The 19,782-nt window shown below is 49.1% G+C and overlaps 1 protein-coding gene across 1 annotated transcript in view; it reads left to right on the top strand.

Annotated features, from left to right (window-relative positions):
* Positions 1-11,207: 11,207 nt before the first annotated feature.
* The window catches only part of WNT5A (Wnt family member 5A), an 11,587-nt gene continuing 3,012 nt past the window's right edge, over positions 11,208-19,782 (top strand). The window contains exons 1-3 of the mRNA XM_007937250.2: positions 11,208-11,344; positions 12,557-12,807; positions 17,414-17,706. Coding sequence (XP_007935441.1) covers positions 11,265-11,344; positions 12,557-12,807; positions 17,414-17,706 — 624 coding nt within the window. The 5' untranslated portion in view covers positions 11,208-11,264. The remainder of the gene's footprint in view (positions 11,345-12,556; positions 12,808-17,413; positions 17,707-19,782) is intronic.

Here is a 19,782-nt window from a genome sequence, read left to right as displayed (position 1 = left end):
TGAACCGCCAGCCATCTGGTTAGCAGGCAAGTGACTTAGCCACTATGCTACCAGAGCTCCCCATGTCCCTTTAGGGGGACAAAAAAAAAAAAAAAAAAGGCTCCACTGGGCCCCCTGCCAAGCTCCATTGCCTGTAAAAATAAAGAAGGCTTCTAAGTTAGGGAGGTTCCTTGGTGGCACACATAGTTTGAGCTTGACTACTAACCTGAATATTGGCCATTTGAACCCTCCCAGCGGTGCTGCAGAAGAAAGCCTGGCAATCTGTGACCCCAAAGATCATTGTTGTTAGTTAATTGCTGTTGAGTGGATTCTGACTCTTGTCAACAGCAAGAAAACCCTGTGGAGCAGATCTACTCCATAGGGACTCAACTCAAGGACAACGGGGTCTAAGTTAGGGAGTGTACATTGATCAGGACAAGTGTGGGGTGAGACTTTTGACGAGCCTCTTTGAATCAGCCCAGAGTGTAAAATATCCTCTAATCCAAGGGTTCTCTGTCTCCCATGGGCCAGTGGCTGGTGGCAGCACAGTGTGATGGACAGTATTACTTTGTGGCCAGGTGGTGGTGAGGAAGCCCCCACCCCCTTTCCGGCCTCTTTGTCCTGTTTAGTGCTGGACCTGGGGGCCTCTCTCAGGCAGCCAGGCTGGTCTTGACTCTGAGGTGAAGAAGTAAACATCTTGGGGCTCTTTATTAGTTTATTTCAGAAGATGGAGCCTGTTTGTCCCTGGGGCCCTTCCCCCTTTTATGGCCTGCAGCCCTTCTTGACAAATTCTAGTGACTGGAGAGAAAACCGCTTTCTACAACAGATCATTAAAACACCACCATAAACCTAGGGCCATAAAATATTATTTGCTGGGCATAAAAGCGGGTAGATTTTTCCCAGAATGACAACCTGGGCCCTGCTTTCTCCTGCTGGGCCCTGCTTTCTCCTGCTGGGAAAGGCGGCACAGGGATGCAATCGTTCATAAATTCCTTATCTTACACTGCTTCGTGAAATGACCCTGTTGGGAGAGCCGCTTAAAGTATTGATTTATTTGGTTCATAGACTCAAACGCATTTTTAATGAGTAGAGCATGGCAATGCCTTGCCAGTGTGTATTCAGATGACTCAATCTGTGTGCATGCACCCAAATGCACACACAATTTGCAAGGGGAAAATGTGGAGTCTCAGAGACTTGAGATCTCTTTAAAAAAAAAAACAAAAAAAAAAAAACCTTTGCAGCTTGAGAGGCATCAGTTTCACTCATTGCAACTGTCTGCTCATCTCCCAGCCACACCAGTTAACACTGGCAGTGGGGATTGCCTCTGACAACTGAGCCTGGGTTTCCAGGGCAGCCCCTTGACTGAAGGCTGAGTGGATTTCCAGTTGGTTGCCATCAACAGTTCCTCTGGAATTAATCTTTTTATTCATTCATTTATTCAATCATTCAATAAATATTGAGCACCTACTAAGTGACAGACATTGTTTTCAGCACTGGGGTTATAGCTAAGAACATCACGGATGAGGCCACGCAATCACGGACCTTACTGCATCTTAATGGGGCATAATCTCAGTGCACTCATTACTAATACAACCAGATAAAAGTCCACAATCTTGTGTATGAAGTCCTTAGGGCCAGATGGGTTTGGAATGGGAAATTTGGGGATTTTCTTAAAAGATAAAATGGGACACGTGACAACTTCATTTGCAACAGCTCCAATGAGGTCCGAGGCAGTACCCAGTAAGCAAACACATTAATATTTCTTCCATGAAAAGTATGAACATTTACCCCAAGTGGGAAAAATCAAGACCATAAATGCCCTTGTCATTTCTAGCCCAGTGTTGCAGCCAAAGGAGCATGAAAACCTGTTTTCAGAGCTGTTTTCTGTAGGAGATTAGGTACTGAGTACCAGGTAAGTGTCTTGACACTATGCTAAGTGTATCGATGGTCACCCTGTTTCATTGTCACTTATTTCTCTTTCTTTTAAAGAAAATTCTGAGGCACTGAGAGGTTAAATGGTTTGAGTTTTCACAGCTAGGAAGTGGCAGAGCTGGGATTGGCACTCTTGCAAGACCCTCCTCCAGAAGTAAGAATGAGAGCCAGCGCTCTCAACAACTACCCACCACCACTTTCCAGGACACAGAACTGCTGAGGCTGTGTCTACACAAAAGTAGTGGGAGAGAAGCAGGTAATTATCCAGATAATTTAAAAATTTTTTAAAAAATGATTTGTGGTTGAGTAGCTGTGATTTAGGAGCTCTGGTAGCATAGTGGCTAAGACACTTGCCTGCTAACCAGACAGCTGGCGGTTCAAACCCACCAGTCACTCCTCGGAAGGAAGGTTGGGCAATCCTATGAGTCAGGGCTGACTCGACGGCACACAACAACAACAACAACAACAGCTGTGATTTTGGACTGGCTGTTTGGGTAGAGCAAATCCTCACATTACCCACTCCTCTTTGCAGAAATATGCTCATCTGGGCGAACTGCCTCTGGACTCTGGCACTCTGGTGCAAAGTGACCTCAGCACCCTTTTTTAACTCCATTCACGGCTACCTCATTTCCAGCCACTTTTCAGAGTGGTCACACAGGAGCTGGATTCTTTGGAACAGGCCCAGGGGTATATGAGCTCTAACAGAGGAATCTCAGGATTTAGCCTCTGGACAGGAGAGGGAAGGTGGAGACCCTGCCACAGGTTAGATGGAAAACTGACAAATGCCCACAAGCCTTTAAGTGCCCAAGGCCCATCCAGGGTGTGGAGAAGGAGAATCAGGAGGTGAAGGGGAAACGCCCAAAGAGGAGCTTCAGGAACTTTGGGTTCCTTTTCTTTAAGACTGCGTGCATCCCTGGCTAAAGCGAGGCCTGACGGAGCAGGGGTATCCCTTGCACCTCGAAGTGTCCCCAACTGTTATTTTGGCACACCCAGCAAAGGAGGCTGAGGCTGGAAAGGGGTCCACTGGGTGGGGGCAAGTAAGGATCTGAAAGGGGCTGTGGAGGGAAGGTAGGGCAGCGGCAAAGGAGCTTCTCTTCTAGCACCCTGAAGTGATCAGCCACGGAGCTGATAAGGGGTGGGGGCGACAAAACGGCCACCACTCCAAAGTACCCAGGCCGCAAATTTTGTGCCTTAAGGTCAAGTGCGTGCCAGATGGGTGGCGGAAATGGAATCTCTTACGTTTGAGGGGCTTCCTTGTCAGAAGGCTGGGGGATGGGGAGAATCGAAAACAAGAATGAGGCTCCTGTGTGAAGCAGTGATTGGAGGTGGCCCACAACTACCAAACCGGTCCCGCTGGGCTTCCAACAACCGCGGCTCGTCTGTTTTTACGCGTCTGGAAGTTCCAGTGCCCGTATCCCTGTTTTGCCAGACTTCCCAGGCTTCTCACCTGAGGGCAATCGCCCAGAGACTACTGTGGCAGGACCTCGCGTCGTACCTGGATGCGGCGCTGGGTAGCTGACCTAGTAATTGCGCACCCCAGCATCCAAACCTCTACCCCATCCCCCAGCTCAGGGACCGACCTCCAGGGATAAGAGTGGCTAGGTGTCCTCGAAGTTCCACGCCTAGGCAGCAGGCCCGGTGTAACCCTAGTGCGAGCGGCTTGGGGCAGGCAAGCCAAGGGGTCCAGCTAGGCAAGTTAGGGGCTCAGCCTTATGCAGGTCAGTGGCTTTGAAAGGGGCGCAGACAGCGACGCAGCTGGCAGGCAGCGGCTGCGGAACAGACTCTCTCCGCAGATGCTTGGGGGATGGGGAGCCAAGAGAAGAGGGTCCAAGGTGGAGTGTACCCCGCCCCCCCGGCACCCCCGAGCCGGTTGTACGGCTTTAAAATCCTGTGGAGTTTGTCATAGGCCGGCCTCAGCACGCATGCGTATACGCAAAGTTAAGGGTTTCCCCCCCCCTTCCCTCTCACTCTCCAGCCGCCTTTAGTTCGGCAACTTTTTTTAAAAAAACATTTTCTGAGAACACCCGGGGAAAGAGGAGTCCAGAGAGAGGGAGGGATAGAGTGCGGCAGTTGGCCAGAAGGGCCGGGGGGTGGGTGGGGGGGACGTGGTCCTCACTGTCGGTCGGTCTGCGGGGCACAGGATCTCGTGGAAAGTTGCTACAAACTCGAAGGCGCTGCCTCCTCCGCCGAGGCCGGTTCGGTGCAGCAGCTGCGGAGCGAGCTCCTCTTGCAGCCGCCGTCGCCGTGCCCCGGACCTCTAGCCGCCCGCCTGCTTGCTCTCCCGCCCCTTGGGCCCCGGCGCCAAGCGAGAAGGTGGGCAGTCGCGCGGGCCGTGGACCGCCGGAGCTGAGCCGCTGCGGCGGAGCCCCGAGCCCTCGCCCCTCCCCAGCCCCGCGCTCGCGGTGCTCCAGATCCTCGTCGCTCTTCACCCTAGAAAGGCGGGGAAAAGAGGGGGATTAACCCGAAGAGAGAAAGAAGGGGGCGGGGAGGGGGGGAGCCAGCGTCTCCCCTGGGGCAATCGCCCATCGTCCCTTGGAACCCACCGCGCGGCCGAACATCCGGGGGCGGCTTACACCCATTTTGCGCCCCCTTTTTCCCAAACCCCAAAATGAAAGGACAAAAGTTGGCGTTGACTCTTGCAGCTCGGATGGCGACTTGTGCGTTTTCAGCGGCATCTCCCGGAGAAAAAGCCATGCGCTCCTGATTGTTTGGTGGCCCAAAAGCTGCAGTGGGTGTGTGTGAGTCTGGGTGTGTGTCTGTGTGTGTACACAGACGTCCACACACACACTCGCGGCCAAAGGATCAGCGCCTGGAAGCAGACTTTTCGGCCACAGACTCGGAGAGGAGGAGCTGGAGATTGGGAGGCGTGAGCCGCCGGGAGTTCGCAGAACCCTTGGTGAATGAACTGGGGGCACCTGGGCTCACGGATCACTCCCCCTCCCCCGCTGCCGCCCGAGGCCACAGTGGAATAGTGGGGCATTTTTTTCACCCTCTTGTGAAGAATTTTTTTTTTTATTATTTGTTGTAAAGTCTTTTGCACAATCACGCCCACATTTGGGGTTGGAAAGCCCTAATTACCGCCGTCGCTGATGGACGTTGGAGAGGGAGCGCCTCGCCGCGGAACAGTCGCCTGCGCGCCCTCACCGGACCCGCGGCTGGCTCCGTTCGCCTCGGCCGGGGCCTGCCTCTGCTACCCGACTGCAGGCGTCCGCACCCCCTCTGCTCCCGGGCACATCTCAGTGCTGTCCCAGCTCAGACGCCCAGGCCCGGGCGCCAGTGCCCACTTCAGGTTTGGTTCCTTGCGCTCGCCGGAGGCGCGCCAAAGGAGCCCTACGTCCCGCGCCCGTTCGTCCCCCCAGGCTTAACCCGGCCGCTCCGCTCGGATTCCTCGGCTGCCCTCGCAGGGGTGGCGACTTCCTCCTCGCGCCCCCTCCCCCTCGCCATGAAGGTAGGTGTTCAGCGCGTCGCCGTCTCTCGACACTTTTTTTTTTTTTTTAAATCTTTTACATTTTTTCCCCTCCCTTTTGGAAGTTAGTTGAATTTCATCACTTCTTCCTATCCCTTCATTATCCCTTCATTTCTCCAACCGCCTTAAAAGGCTGGAACTCCCGCGTCGCTGCTAGGGACCCCTATTCTTTCGCCTCCCACACCGCTCGCGCTGCCTCTGTGTCCTGGGAGATCTCTTCCCGTCCCACCAACAGTCCTGCAAACCTTTCAAAGTTTGGGGCAAATTCATGCTAAGAAAAAGTGGGGAAGAGAGCAGAAAGAAACCTGAGTGATTTTCTTTTGCTCTGAGAAACGCGAGTGTAATTTACCATGTATATTTCAGGGAATGGTAACGGAATGATAATTCAATTCAACAAATATTTACCGAGCGTCCACTGCGCGGGCACCGAGAGGTTGTGTGGCACCGGCTTGGAAAGGGGAAGGGAACTTCTCTGTTAGAGAGATCAGCTGTACGAGGGGCCAGCCACCCCGAGCAGCACCCTTCTTCATCCAGGCCCGATTGCAGGCTCGTCGTGGGCCCCGGGAATCGCAGCGCTGCAGGACCCTGCGCCTTTAAGAGTGCCTGGCTGGGGGCCAGCGCGCACCCCGGCGCGGGGAGCGGGGTCGCATTATTAGCGTTATTAGCCGCCACTGGGTGAGCTCGACACTTTGCAGCGGGGGTGGTGGTGGTGGTGGCTGTGGCTCTCATCCGGTCCACCATCAGAGCGCACCCGGGCCTCCTCCGCGCGGTGTCTGCCTTGTCCTTTGGAGACATTGAGGCCTCTGCTTAGGGAGAGTGGGTGGGGGGCAGTTTGTGAACTCGTGTTTGTTTTAATTGTCAGTTGTATGTTAAAGCCGAGTCACACACTCTGAAGGTCACTGGGAGTTCAGTTTTACAAAAAGTTAACCTTTTTTCCTGCAATGTAACTAGCTGTTTTCCAAACAGCTTTTCCTCTCTGTCGTCCAAGCTTCGACTCTTAGTTCCAATTTTCTTGACCTCTCTCTCTCTTTTTTTTTTTTCCCCTAGAAATTAACTTTAGGGTTGGGATTAAGTTGTTCCCTAAAAGCAACTAAAACTTACTTTTTTTCTTTTTTCGAAAAAAAGGTAAAACAAAACAACCCCAAAAGACATGGAGAATCCACGGCCCAGTTTTACTTTCCAGTCCTTGCCCAGCATCAGGGCCCTTTCTCTCTACGCTTTCTTTAAGTGGACTTACGACTATTAGGAAAAAACTCCCGGCCAGCGGCGGGATCGAACCTACCCAGCGCCTGCTCTTCTGCAGACATTTGCACATTCGCTGCTGAACCTGCCAGATGCGGAGCTTTGGTTTTCTGGACAGCCTCTGCCAGTTTCTAGAGGGCAAAGCTGAGAACGCACAACGGTGCAGGGACAGTCGAATATATGACTATGTGCCCAAGTGTGCAGACCTGTGCCCTGCGGGGGAGGGGTGTAAAGGATCAGCTTTTCTGGGATTCTGGGCAAACCGGCTTTTTAGGCTAACCTCTTTCTCTTCAGAAAAGGAGGAACCTCCCCAAACCTGACCTAGGAATCCTTGCCTTCGCTCCGCTCACCGATTCGCCTTGGCGCTCAAGGGGTTCAGTTAGTACCTTCAGCGCAGGGCTCGGGTCTGTTCGCGTTGTTTTTTCTTTCCCCGCTGTGCGGTGCCGGCTGCCCCCTGTTGGACGCCTGGAGGTAGGACGCCTCAGAATATCCTTTCCTTGGGGCGTCTCCAGCTGCTCCCCTCTCTGTGCCACTTTTGCCTTCCTTCATCCCCGCTACCATGCCCCACTCTTCAAGCTGGGCCCCTCGGAAACCCCTAGAGCACAAGCTACACCGCGTGGAAGGGGCCGTGGGTCTGACCCAACAAATGGGGTGCAGGCAACAGGGTGGAGGGTTGGTACCTCTTCCCTCTTGATTAGAAACTAGAGTATCACCCCAGGACCTGGTCCTGGCTCTCTCACCCCAAGTGTTACTTTTCCTCTCTCGGCCTCAGTTTCCTCTATTAAAAAGTGAGAGTTGAAGTGCTCTTTAAATTTATCTCTTTCTCTCCATGGTCACTCTGCTCAACCTCTGAACAGAGTTGAGCCTGTGTGGGGAGTCAGGCATCCTGTGTGAGAAGTTTTAAGTGATATGGGGAGGGTGGGTTGTTGGGGTCTTAAGAGCCTTGCCTAGGCATCCAACTTGCCAGGAAGCAAAGGCCATTCTTCTTTAGGGGCCTTCCTAGTCCCAGACCTGCCACCCAAGTCTGGGGAGGCCACAAAGTGCCCACATTCCATTGTATTGATTTGGGCTCATGGAGTGAGTGTATGACACACACACACACACACTCACTTACTCTGTTTCTTGGCCTTGTCACCCAGGCATGGAGCAGTTGTGGATCCCCTGCACCCTGGCAAGAGGCACTGGGAATATCAGCTCCTTTGTTTGCCTTCCCAAGGCAGACCTCCTCCTGGCCTAGGCCTAGTCCTGCACTTACTTGAGCTTCTCTCTGCCCCCCTACTCTCCCCATTTTCTGCGCTGGAAATCTGAGTTTGTAGCTGCAACTGAGGTTTTCTTCCGCAAGTTTCTCCAGATTTGTTCTGCTTTAGGTACATATGAGTGGGGAATAAAAAAATTCCCTTTCCTTCAAAAGTGGAGATGCTTCTTGGAGTTTCCCATCCTCCTTTTCACCATCATGAGTCCAGGTCAAACTCATATCTTCCACCTCATTTTATTCTACTCCACCAGATTTGGGAGGTTCTGGGTGCCTACAGACTAGTGGGAGGGGATGCCGAGAACAAGAGTGGCAGAAGCACTAGCCAAAGGATGCAGCATCTTGGCCTGGACCTTGGCAATATTTCTCTTTAGGGCTGCCTCAGAAGATGAGGGTGCTGCAGGGTTTGTACGTCCTAAATCCTCCCCCCTACTCCCCATTAGTCCTCTGACCGACATGATAGTTTCTTCTTCCTCTCCCCACCCAGTTGCTAGAGAAGGATTAGAAATACCATTAATCCAGTGGGAAACAGAATAGGGAGCCACAAACGTTGAGCTACTCTGGGCTGAGAACTAGGCGCGGAAAGCCCAACGCCCTCCGCACCCTTCCCCAGGGCTTGAACCTCTCAAATACTCCCTTCAGGGTGGTACACTAGGAACAAACAGGCTTCCCTGGGCCCCAAGTGTTAGAAACCATTTAGCCTTTTCTTTGGGAAACTCAGCTTCTGCTCAGAACTTTTGTTTTACCGCCTACATGACAGTTTCCCTAGAGGTTTCATTTCGTACTGTGTTTTCAAATCAGATCTCTTGAACAGGCAGCGATGTTTTCTCTTACAGCATGGGTATTTATTAATTAGTTCGCTTTTTTTTTTTTTTTTTTAATTTTTCAAACTTGCAGGGGTGCGCAGCAGATTGGGGTCAGAAAGGGCCAAGGAGATTTCCAGCAAGCGCGCCCGGGGTTAAGTGAAGACACGGAGACGCTACTTTGGAGGCCCTTGTCCAATGTCCTTTGAGACATCCCTGGCCTCTTCCTGGACCAGGGGTGACCCAAGTCAGGGAGACCGGATGGCCCCTCTCCCACTTGGTTTCGCCTCTGGGAACGGGTGGGCTCTCCTTGGGGGAGTCCGGAGAAGAGTGGGTTCGGTTTGTGTGGCTTTGCCTCTAACAAAGAGATCCGCTGTAATCCGCCGAATCTGTTATCAATTTCTCCGATGCCCGCGCCCCGCCCCACGGGCCCCGCCTGTCGGGAAGCTAGAAAAGTGCCAGCGGTCCTCGAAGATGTGGCCCGCCGACTAGGAAGCACGTCGGAGTGTGTGTGTGCACGCGTGTGACTGTGTGAATGTGCATGAGTGAGAGTGTGTGCGTGTCCGCGCGGCCTCTGTCGCCTTTGGGGAGAGTCGACTTTGTAGTCTGCTTGGGCCTCAGAGAGAGACAGACCCAGCGGCCCAGCCCTTCCCGGGAAGGAAACTTGACACTTCGGGTGGGGGTGGGGAGGAAGACCGTGCCTTCGCTCTCCTAAACTGGGGAAACCCCAGGTTTCTACTCTCCTAGATGAGCGCCTAGCTTTGCGGGCGCCTTGGGCACTACGGGGCCACAAGCGCGGAGCCCTAGTTAGCAGGCGCGGGGCACCACAAAAGCGTTTCCTCTCCGAGAAGCCCCGAAGTGTCCCAGCCAAAGGGACACATGAGGGGCGTCTCAAAGGGAAAGTCGTAGCGTGCTTCTTAGCCCCTTGGTGTTTTCCAAGGCTGCCTTGGTTCTCTTAATCCCTTCTACACGCAGGTTCCAGTCTAAGCCCTTCCTCTGGTCACCCAGAAGAGGCTCACCTTTTCTTTGCTGAGGAAGGGGCTTCCTTGGAACTGTGGGTGGCGCAGCGCGGTGGGGTTACACTTACCCGAGATGTAAATGGGAATTTTGGAAACCCGCTCCTCCCACCCGCGCCTGCTGCTGCTTTGCTCCGCAGCCGCCTACAGGTGGAGAAGTCACCAGTGGGGAGGAACGGCGGTCGCAGAAGCTTCCGAAGCTGCCTCCTGCCCTCGAAATCTTTCTTTTGATGTGAACTGTCGCTGCCATCGCCTGGCCCTCTGCGCCCTTGACTTTAGAGGCTCAGCGGTGGCGCAGAAGATAGCGCAAGGCTGACTGAGGGGATCTCACCAGCGCCAGCCTTGGCTTCGCCCAGCACCCCCATCTTTGGGGGCAGATCAAACGGAGTCTGCACAGGGCCAGAGAAGCCTGGATGGAGGGCAGGGTGGCAGTTTCCAAAGGCCAGGTTCACTGAGCCGAGATGGCGAAGTAGCCGACACCCCCATACTAGGACCTAGAGAAATTGGAGGCCCCTTGGCTCCCAATCCTTTCCCTGGCAGCTGCTGCCAGACGTGGGAGAGTGAAAAAATCAAGCGTTGCGGGGAGTGTGTGTTGATTGGGGCCCCGGGAAGGGATCCTTTCCGAGGACGGCAGGACGCAGACTCCCCTTCTCTTCTCTGGGATGCCGGTCCTTGGGGTACACCCATTTGGAAAGCTCAGGCGGGGGAGGGGACAGTATTTTCCAGTTTCTTTTGTTGGAAGAGTCGACCTCTATGCTCATTATCCTTTGTGCCCCCCATCTCCTTCTCCCCGCCCCAATCTGGCTGGAGAGCGTCCTAAAGGAAACCTGGACTGCCTTTCCCCATCTGGAAGTGGCTTTCCCCAAATCGGCCCGTAAACTGATTATGAAACATACGATGTTAATTCGGAGCTGCATTTCCCAGCTGGGCTCTCTTGCTTGCCTGTCCCCGGGGCCTCGCCCCCCACCCCCTGCCCTTCCCTCCCGCGTCCTGCCCCCCCCCCCACCCCGCGCCGGCCACCCCGCCTCCTCTGCAGCCGCTGGCGCGCTCCACTCGCCTTCCGCGCTCGTCTTGCCCATGGAATTAATTCCGGCTCCACTTGTTGCTCGGCCCAGGTCTGGGAGAGGACTAGGGTGGCAGCGGGTTCCGAGTGAATTCCCGAGGAGGGACCGAGTGCAGCGTGAACTAGAGGGGAGCGAGGGGGTGCGGGACGCATGCAAGCAGGAAGGAGGCAGCGCCTGGCACCGGGGCATTGACTCAACAACATTGAGACATGTTTGTAATCGCTGGCGTGCCCGGTGCTCAGGATCCCAGCGAAATCATATTTCCTGGTGAGGTTGCGTGGGTGGATTAATTTGGAAAAAGAAACTGCCTATATCTTGCCATCAAAAACTCACGGAGGAGAGGCGCAGTCAATCAACAGTAAACTTAAGAGACCCGGATGCTTCCGTTGTTTAAACTTGTATTCTTGAAAATTATCTGAGAGGCAATAAACATCTGCTCCTTTCTTCCCTCTCCAGAAGTCGATTGGAATATTAAGCCCGGGAGTTGCTTTGGAAACGGCTGGCAGTGCAATGTCTTCCAAGTTCTTTCTAATGGCTTTGGCCATATTTTTCTCCGTCGCCCAGGTTGTAATAGAAGCCAATTCTTGGTGGTAAGTTCACTCTATGTGCATGTTCTTCTTCTGCCTTTTTTTTTTTTTTAAGATTCATTTGAATAATGCTGCAATATTTAAAGCATAATAGTGAGTTTAGGATGCATTTATCACACACACATGTAGAGAGAGAGAGAGGTATATAAGATTTTTTTTTTAATTTGCTAATATTGTAATGCTTATCTTCAGCTCCATAGGGAATTGACACGTATAAATCTAGGCCTTTTTCTGTGAGGCTCTTGTTCGGATGGCTGCTAATAGTACATCAAATAATAAGAGGGAACAAACTTCTCTAATAATTGTAAACCTATCCATAAAATTTACTTTTTGCCACCTCTGGGTAGTAAAAGTGAGTTTCAACTTTTATTTTCTGTCACTTGAGGTTATTAATCTATAGGGTCTGAAGTAGGCAGAGTTCTAGGAAAACAGCTAAACTCCAAGGGGGGAAGTATTTGCACTTGAAATTTGATCAAAGAAAGGTTAACTTGAAGTAGTCAAATGTCTGTAAATGAGAGTTTCTTTTTGCTATGGGCTTTCTAGATAGACTGTAATATATCCGGAGGATTATTTTTGACGGTGTTCTGGATATTTTTGCCCTGTAAATGAACAGCATTTTTTTCTGACTGTCAAACGTGACTTCTGTTCACTGGATCCTCTGTCTTGGATCCTTTATACTCACATAAGGAACCCTTTTAAAATGTCCAGAAACAAGGTGAATTTTCTTCAGTCTCTATATATATACTTGTCTCTCTGTTCTTCCATCCGTCAAAAGTAACTGCCATCTTCTACCCATATCTGACTGTGTCTACTTTCGGCATTTGTATAGTTTCAAGGCACATCAGTCTGATTTGTGGGACAAAGTGAGTCACTCTAGCTAATGCTAGAGGCCTGTCCCTGAAACTGCCATTCCCCTTTTTCTGAGTGGATTTCGGGAATATTGGTTCAGGTATATGGCCACAGGGATGAGAAAGGGAGCGAAAGCTCTAACCAAGGAGCCAGATGGCGGGATGGAGACTGCACAATACCTCCGTTTTCTAAGTTGAGTTTGAACAGAGGAGTTTTATGAAGCCCTCCTCATACTTTGTCATGAGGACAAGCAAGAGAGAAAAAGCATCTGTGTGCTTAAAACCATGTATTAGTGACAAACATTCAGGGGCCCACCTCAAGAGTTCACGTAAATCTTGAATGCACATCTCCCCCCCCCCTTTTCAGGTCACTAGGTATGAATAACCCTGTTCAGATGTCAGAAGTATATATCATAGGAGCGCAGCCTCTCTGCAGCCAACTGGCAGGACTTTCTCAAGGACAGAAGAAACTGTGCCACTTGTATCAGGACCACATGCAGTACATCGGAGAAGGTGCAAAGACAGGCATCAAAGAATGCCAGTATCAATTCCGACATCGAAGATGGAACTGCAGCACTGTGGATAACACCTCCGTTTTTGGCAGGGTTATGCAGATAGGTAGGAAACCGTTTCATGTTAAAAAAAAAAAATTATATATTTTTTTCTCCTAGAAAAATTCTTTAGAGTTTAGTTACATACTTGATTTTGAGGGTACCTTCCAGCTTGCATAATGAGTTTGGGGATTTTTGTCATTATTACTTTTGATGTTAATTCTGGTCCCTACACTTGATTATAAGTTTTGGTCTTCTTTAATCAAATCAAGAGAGCTGGATCACAGACACCTTCATTTTTATGAATGTTTAATTCTTGTAAAAAGCATTTGGTTTAAAATAGACCTAGAACATGCATTTGGGTATCTCAGCAGTGGCTGAGTCATTTATACTCTTTTAAACTTCAAAACTCTTGATTTTCTGAAGTTTCTTAACATAAGCCACAATTCACATGGCTCAAACATCAAGCTGAAAATTGTCATCTTTCAGAATATTGACTATATTGGAAGTGAAGGAGGCTTTATTTTTCCTAATAGAGACATTTTGAGATACATATCAAAAGGAATTTTAATTAGGAGTTATCTAGTTTCCATTTCTGATTTTGATAATTGATACAAATGCACATGGGAGGAATCTCAACCCATGAATTAAAAAATAAATAAATAAGAGTATACTGCTCACAGTTCAATTCTTGATTTTAAATATATTTTGAACTTGTTATTTGTTTGAGGAAGATGATAGCATTAAAACTGGGATAAAGGCAACACCTTTGAAAAATTAGTTTGCCTGTGGTTTCATTTAATAGTATAGGATGCAATACTATTTGACAGATGTGGTCCTAAGTGTGTTTTCTAGTGTGAATATTTTAGATCTCTTTACTTTTATGCAAACAAGCCCTTATAATTAATATGACTGCTGTGACTTGTAAAAGAAGAAGTAATTTATCAAAGTAATTAACTGTTTATAATGGGTGCAGATAAAAAGTTGGCTCAGTATCCATCTTGGATGGATAAAATGCTCTTTTAAAAAACCTGAAATGTGCATTCACTGAGAACAAAAAAGAGTTGTCAGTGGATGTCTGAAGCAACGGCTTCATAAACTAAAATAATACAGGAGTGGAAGCCGTTTCTCTAATTGAATGGGAAAATGGTCTGCAGCCTCAGCCCTTGAGGTTTCATAGGGCTTTGTCCTATCTGTTAATGATTAAAATGTGCTAATGTATATTCTGGAATCTGAATCTAGAAGTTAAGCTTCAGATACACAGTAGTGTTTTCTGACTATGGACCCTCTTAAGTAGTTAACTGGAGGTTGTCCTGAGGATTTCATTTTCCTGCATTTTGATAGAGTGAGTGAGTAAAACTTTTTTTTAAGCTATATCAGAATGGTAAGTTGTCAGCTTTCCCCCCTTCATCCCTGCCTTATGTGTTCATCCTAAACTACCTTCCTCTCAAACGATGGGATGTCCTTTATCACATGTACATGAGTTAGAAAAAATCATATATCTCTGATGGTAACCAGGAAGGAAAACAGCAATGGGAACTGTTTTTCCTCTTCTTGTCTTCATACGTAGCCTGTTGGGGGCCAAAATGTTCAGAATAAGCTATCATTTGCTAAGTGAATTTGAGTTCTGCTGGAGATTTATTTAAAATGCAGTCCAAGATTCAGAGAGCCAGCTTCCTCAGGGAACAAGTAGAATCCTTGGTGCAAAGGCCTGTACTTAATCGTCCCTTGCAAGTACGCTCTCAGGTCCTCAGCTCTGTGGTATAACTGTCTGGGTTCTTGGGAAGTGGGTGGGAGTGGTGCTTCCTGGTGGTTTACAAGGAAGCCCTCCCAGATCCTCTCGTCAAGTCAGCTGCTGTCTTGCGAAGATGAGAGCACATGTAGCAGTATCCTTGCCAAGGGTTCCCCAAGTGCCTGGTGTTTCAGAGCTGAAAGCTGCTGCTGGTGCCTGGCGGTGGGACACCGATGGGACTTTATCTCTTTTATTTATTTAAAAAGGCAATGGAGAGAAGGAAAACCAGGCTAGATCTTTATGGAAGAGGTATACAGACTTAATCCCAATTGTGGGGGAATTCCCCTCATTTTTACTTTTCCATATAGCGTATGTTAGAATAGAATGAGCTAAGGGAAAATTTAAAGTCCTTCGATGCTGAAAGGTGTATTGTGTGTTCACCCCAGAGCATTTAACTCACCAGGAACAATGAAAATAATTCTTCTCTGCAAATCTGACTCTGTAATGGGGGCGAGTGTCTGAGAAACTCAGGCTGACACTTCCCACCCCTCCTCAACTCATTGTCCAAGGTGCTCATTGCCTTAGAGGCACCGTGCACAATTGCTGCTTGAAGGGCCAGCTCACTCTTCATTCTGGAAACTTTCTCATTTTTCATCATGCTTCCAGCTTTTGTCCCTTCTCTTCTTTGTTTTTGTGCTGTGAAAAGATATGTAAGAAAGGCACCATATCTAAGGGATGTGAAGACCCAAGTAGATGTAGATTTTATACAGAGGGAAACCTAATTGAATTAGTGATATTCTAACCAGGATGACTGTATTATACACAGGCTATTATTCCAAGAGTACTTTTCAAGCTGACATTTTCCTTGCCGTAACCGGTTGGTTCAGAGATTTCTACCAGGTTTGTATTCTGGAGCTAAAAAGGGAAATGCTCAATGTAGACTTATGAAAAAAGCAACATTATTTTGTTTTGTATAAAAGCCCCTTTTTGCTTTGTATATATTTTCCTCCTTCCCCAGAGGATGGCTTTGTCTCCTCTTCCTCTAGCTACAACCTCTTTATTTTGCAAGACTCCAAGCAAGGGCCACAGCATTTTCTGTATTATCAGTGTTAATCCTATAATAACTCCCAAGAACCTGTCTGCTTTCTTCATTTCTTTCCACTCCTTTGACTTTCTCTGCCTCTCTAATTCAAGCTAGATAGATGGAACGTCCCACAGGAACTTTCTGGATCCTCTTGCCAACCACCAGCACACTCCTCAAGTTATTCATTTTTAAAATGAATGGGATCTGTGGTAAATCGGAACCATGGCCTTTCCTGGAAGGGGGATTCACAAATGGGTGTGGATTGAAGTGTGGAACAGAAGTCCAAGAAGGGCTTCCTGCTGAATACTGACTTGGCATTGCCCTCTTCCTGCAGAAGGACCCTGTGGTTAGGGCTGAGTCCATAAGCTGTCTGGTGTATCCTTCCCCTTCCCCACTCCCCAGAAATAATCATTATTCCCAAGCCCTTGAAGTAAGAATAGGAGAAATAGATTGTGGTACAGAGATTTCAGTGCCAGAAGAGGTCTTTCCTCCCCAGGCATCCAGTTCATACCCTTATTTTACAGCTGAGGAACGTGAGGCCCCTGAACCCCATGCCCTAGGCCCAGCTTTGATTGCCCTGGCCTTCACCGTTTCTCATAGTACAACTTTTTGATTAAGTGACATGTAGAAATGTCCCCACATTTAAGGTAATCTGTCCTTGCCTCTGTATTTTCCATTACAAATAAGGCTTCTATAACTGCTTTACAGACAGATACTCTTTCTGAGTTTTGAGGAAGGAGAATCCTTTTTGTTTTTTTCCCTTAGGTTTGCTTTTTCGATTCTTGTTGTCATTCTAACGCTTAAGGCAAAAGCTATTGGGGATTGCAGAAGTGGCATTAAAGAGCAACAGGCTGTTTCAAAAATAGTCACTCGTGTTCTTGAATAGGGAGCTCTGGTAGCATAGTGCCTAAGGCACTTGACTGCTAACCAGAAGGCTGGCGGTTCAAACCCACCAGCCACTCCTCAGAAGGACGGTTGGGCAATCTACTTCTGTAGTGATAACTGCCCAAGGAGGGGTCGCTATGAGTCGGGTCTGCCTGCCTCCAGGCAGGTAACAACAACAACAGCATTCTTGAATAAGAAGTATGAGGCCAGTCAGCTTAAGATTTAAGAAGAGGCAAGTTTCATTTGTAATTCTCTGGGACCCAGTGTGGAAGCTAATGCTAATCTTGGAGAGGACTTCATGCTACATAATGGAAAGAGGAAGAAAGGTTACAACTGGCAAAAGAGGATGGGGAGGCAAGGCTGAAACTGTGGCTGTGGGTGGCCAGTATCTGGGTGAGATTAGGGGCCTGAGACTTTCAGAGGCTCTGAGTCTCCCAAATTCTGTGGTTCTCTCCCAATACATAATTCCCAATGAAATGATCCCTAGCATTAAAGTAAGTGTAAGGAAGGTCACCCAAATTCTGAGTTGTCCCTCAAAGATTCCTTTCTTGTGCATTTTTGGAAATAGGAAGTTTCGAGTGTTTTTAAGAGTTTGAGAGAAAGAAAACCAGTCTAGGAATCCTGCCTCAGTCTCTGATATATCAGAGCAGAGACACCAGGGCTCTGCTACTCTTTCATTGTTGCTTCTGTGTGTTTTGGGGGTTATTTTTTGCTTCATGTCAAGGTAGGACCATGGCCTGGGTGTGTGTTCTGGGGGCCCTCCTTGTTTTCCCCAAGGAGGCCCCTGGAGCAGCAATGTGGGACAGGGCTTTCCCTGCCCTCCCCCGCTTCCAGAGACTTCGTGGTTTGGCATGCCTCCGTGTCCCCCCAACCCCAGGAGGGCTCAGAAGTGTGTGTAGCAGGCCCATCCAGTGGGGCCCAGGGGTGGCGTGTGGGCAGGCTCCCCCGATGACCCTGCCTTCTCGCCCACAGGCAGCCGCGAGACAGCCTTCACGTATGCGGTGAGCGCCGCGGGAGTGGTGAACGCCATGAGCCGAGCGTGCCGCGAGGGCGAGCTGTCTACCTGCGGCTGTAGCCGAGCTGCTCGCCCGAAGGACCTGCCGCGGGACTGGCTATGGGGCGGCTGCGGCGACAACATAGACTATGGCTACCGCTTTGCCAAGGAGTTCGTGGATGCACGGGAGCGGGAGCGCATCCACGCCAAGGGCTCCTACGAGAGTGCCCGCATCCTCATGAATTTGCACAACAATGAGGCGGGCCGCAGGGTGAGTGTCTCTATTCTGTCTCTGCCCCTCGGCCTCAGTCCAGGCCTCTGCCCCCATCTCTTTGCCCTCCCAACTACTCCAGATCCCTCTCTGTCCTGCCCTCTGTCATCTCCCTCTCTTCATCTATCTCTTTCTGTCTCCTGCTCTCTTTCTGTGGCTGTCTCCTTTTCGTTTTTTCTCTCTCCCTGTCTCTGTCTTCCTCTCTCTTTCTTTCCCTGTTCTCCTTCCCCATCTCTTCCCTCTTTTCTTTCTTCAAGTGGTCTTACCCACCCACAGGCCTCCCTGGAGGGGGTATGTACCCAAGAAAGGTGGAGAGGAATACTCCCACCTTTGCGCCCTCCAGCCAAGGTGCCCCAGCAATTGCCTGAGAATTAGTCCCCAGTGCAAAATGACCAGCAAGCTCAAAAATAAAATATTAATAACTTTATCCTTTCTCCATGGAACAGGTATGCGGTTGGGTTTAAATTTCTGAGAAGGAATTGTTTATCCCAGTAGTGCCCAACTGAGAAAGCCCTTACCCCTGCTTTCATACTTTACTTTTTCACCTACTTTTTTCATCCTTGCTCCTCCTAAAGTCCTAAGATTAACGACATAAGGGCCTGAGTGTGTGTATATTTTAAAGGTCTTTTCTAGGAAAATTCCAGCATTTTTAGTAGTGTGGAATTTTATAGCTCTGACCCTCAGGCCAATTGCAGGGTAACTCTGGAGAGAAGAGAGAATATCTCAGAATTGCGCAGAGAAGAAGGTCTTGCAGCCACCATGAGCCTCCCTGTTCCTGCTCTTTCCTTTTCTGATGGGGATATGAAAAGCTTCTCCACAGTAGTTACAGACACCCGTTTTTTTTCCCTGTGGTCAAACACATGGCACTTGACGGCTGTTTTAAAATGAAGGGGTGAAGGCTTTTCTTAGCTTTGGCAGCATCAAAAACCAGGAACATTATTTTTTCACAGAACCCAAGGTAGGTGCCAGTAACTTTCTAGTTGAAGGCTTTGCTCTTCAGTATTTTGGGATGAGGAAAAGGGAAGATAATCACAGAGTAACAGATCGAGGGCTGGAAGGAGCCTTGAAAGCCTTTGGTTCCATAGCTTCATTTTAAAGATTGGGAAACTGAGGCCTAGAGAACCACATCATGGCCATGAAAGAACGTTCATAGGTTTAGGTATAAGCCCAAGCTGCTTGTTCTAATTAAACCATTGCATCACAGAGGAGACAGAAGCTGAGGGGTACAGGGGTATATAGGCTTTGGATGAAGGGAACTCGAGACTAAATCTAGCTGTTTCTCTTCCTTTCCATCTCTGTGCTTCTGTTTCCTCATCTGTTAAATGGCAGTAACTACTCCTCTGGGTTATTGTGAGGACTAAATGGGAACACGTATTAGGTTGAACCATATGAAATGGTCAGTATTTGACTGTTTTTGACATACAAGCCAGTAGTTTAGTGTCAGCCAGTTGTAAGTGCTTGATAAATGATAACTTAATTATTAAATATTACAAAGCAAAGGGCGTGGAGAAATCCTGGATTATCTAGATAACTCCTGCTAACCTATCTTCTCAAATTTGATGTTAAACTTTGGGGGCTCTTGAGAGAAGATGAAACAGCAGGTTTTTCCCAGTGCTGCTCTGCAGAGTCAGATAATTGCTCATCCTTTCATTCTGTCCACCTGTGAATTCACAGGGAGTGTGGCCGCCTCTTTCCCTGGCTTCCCATTGCTGTGATACCTGCAGTGTGGGTGGATGTTTTCCCCCTGCCACCCCATGGTGGGATTGTCAGCCCCTTTGCTCCCACAAGACCTTCCTTTCACCCTTACCAGAGGCACGTTGTTCTATGTGTGCATAAGATGTGCATAAGACTAGAAGTGACTCCATTGCAGAGATGGGGCTGACTCTTCTGTACCTCACCCCTCCCATCCACCTTTGGGACTTCTTTGACTTCCCTCATATAGAGGAATCATTGCAGACTTGGTCACCAAGGAAACAGGGTGAAGGGATTTCCAAGTGGCAAGAGGAGATTTTGGAATGCTTGAAAATTCCATATAACATCTGTATTTTAAAAAATAGTTATATATATATATATATA

This window comes from Orycteropus afer, unplaced genomic scaffold, assembly GCF_000298275.1.
Source record: "Orycteropus afer afer isolate SDZICR_OR568_19922 unplaced genomic scaffold, OryAfe1.0 scaffold00041, whole genome shotgun sequence".
Lineage (NCBI taxonomy): Eukaryota > Metazoa > Chordata > Mammalia > Tubulidentata > Orycteropodidae > Orycteropus > Orycteropus afer.
Note: the sequence above shows the minus strand (reverse complement) of the source record. Positions and strands in the feature narration are given on the sequence as shown.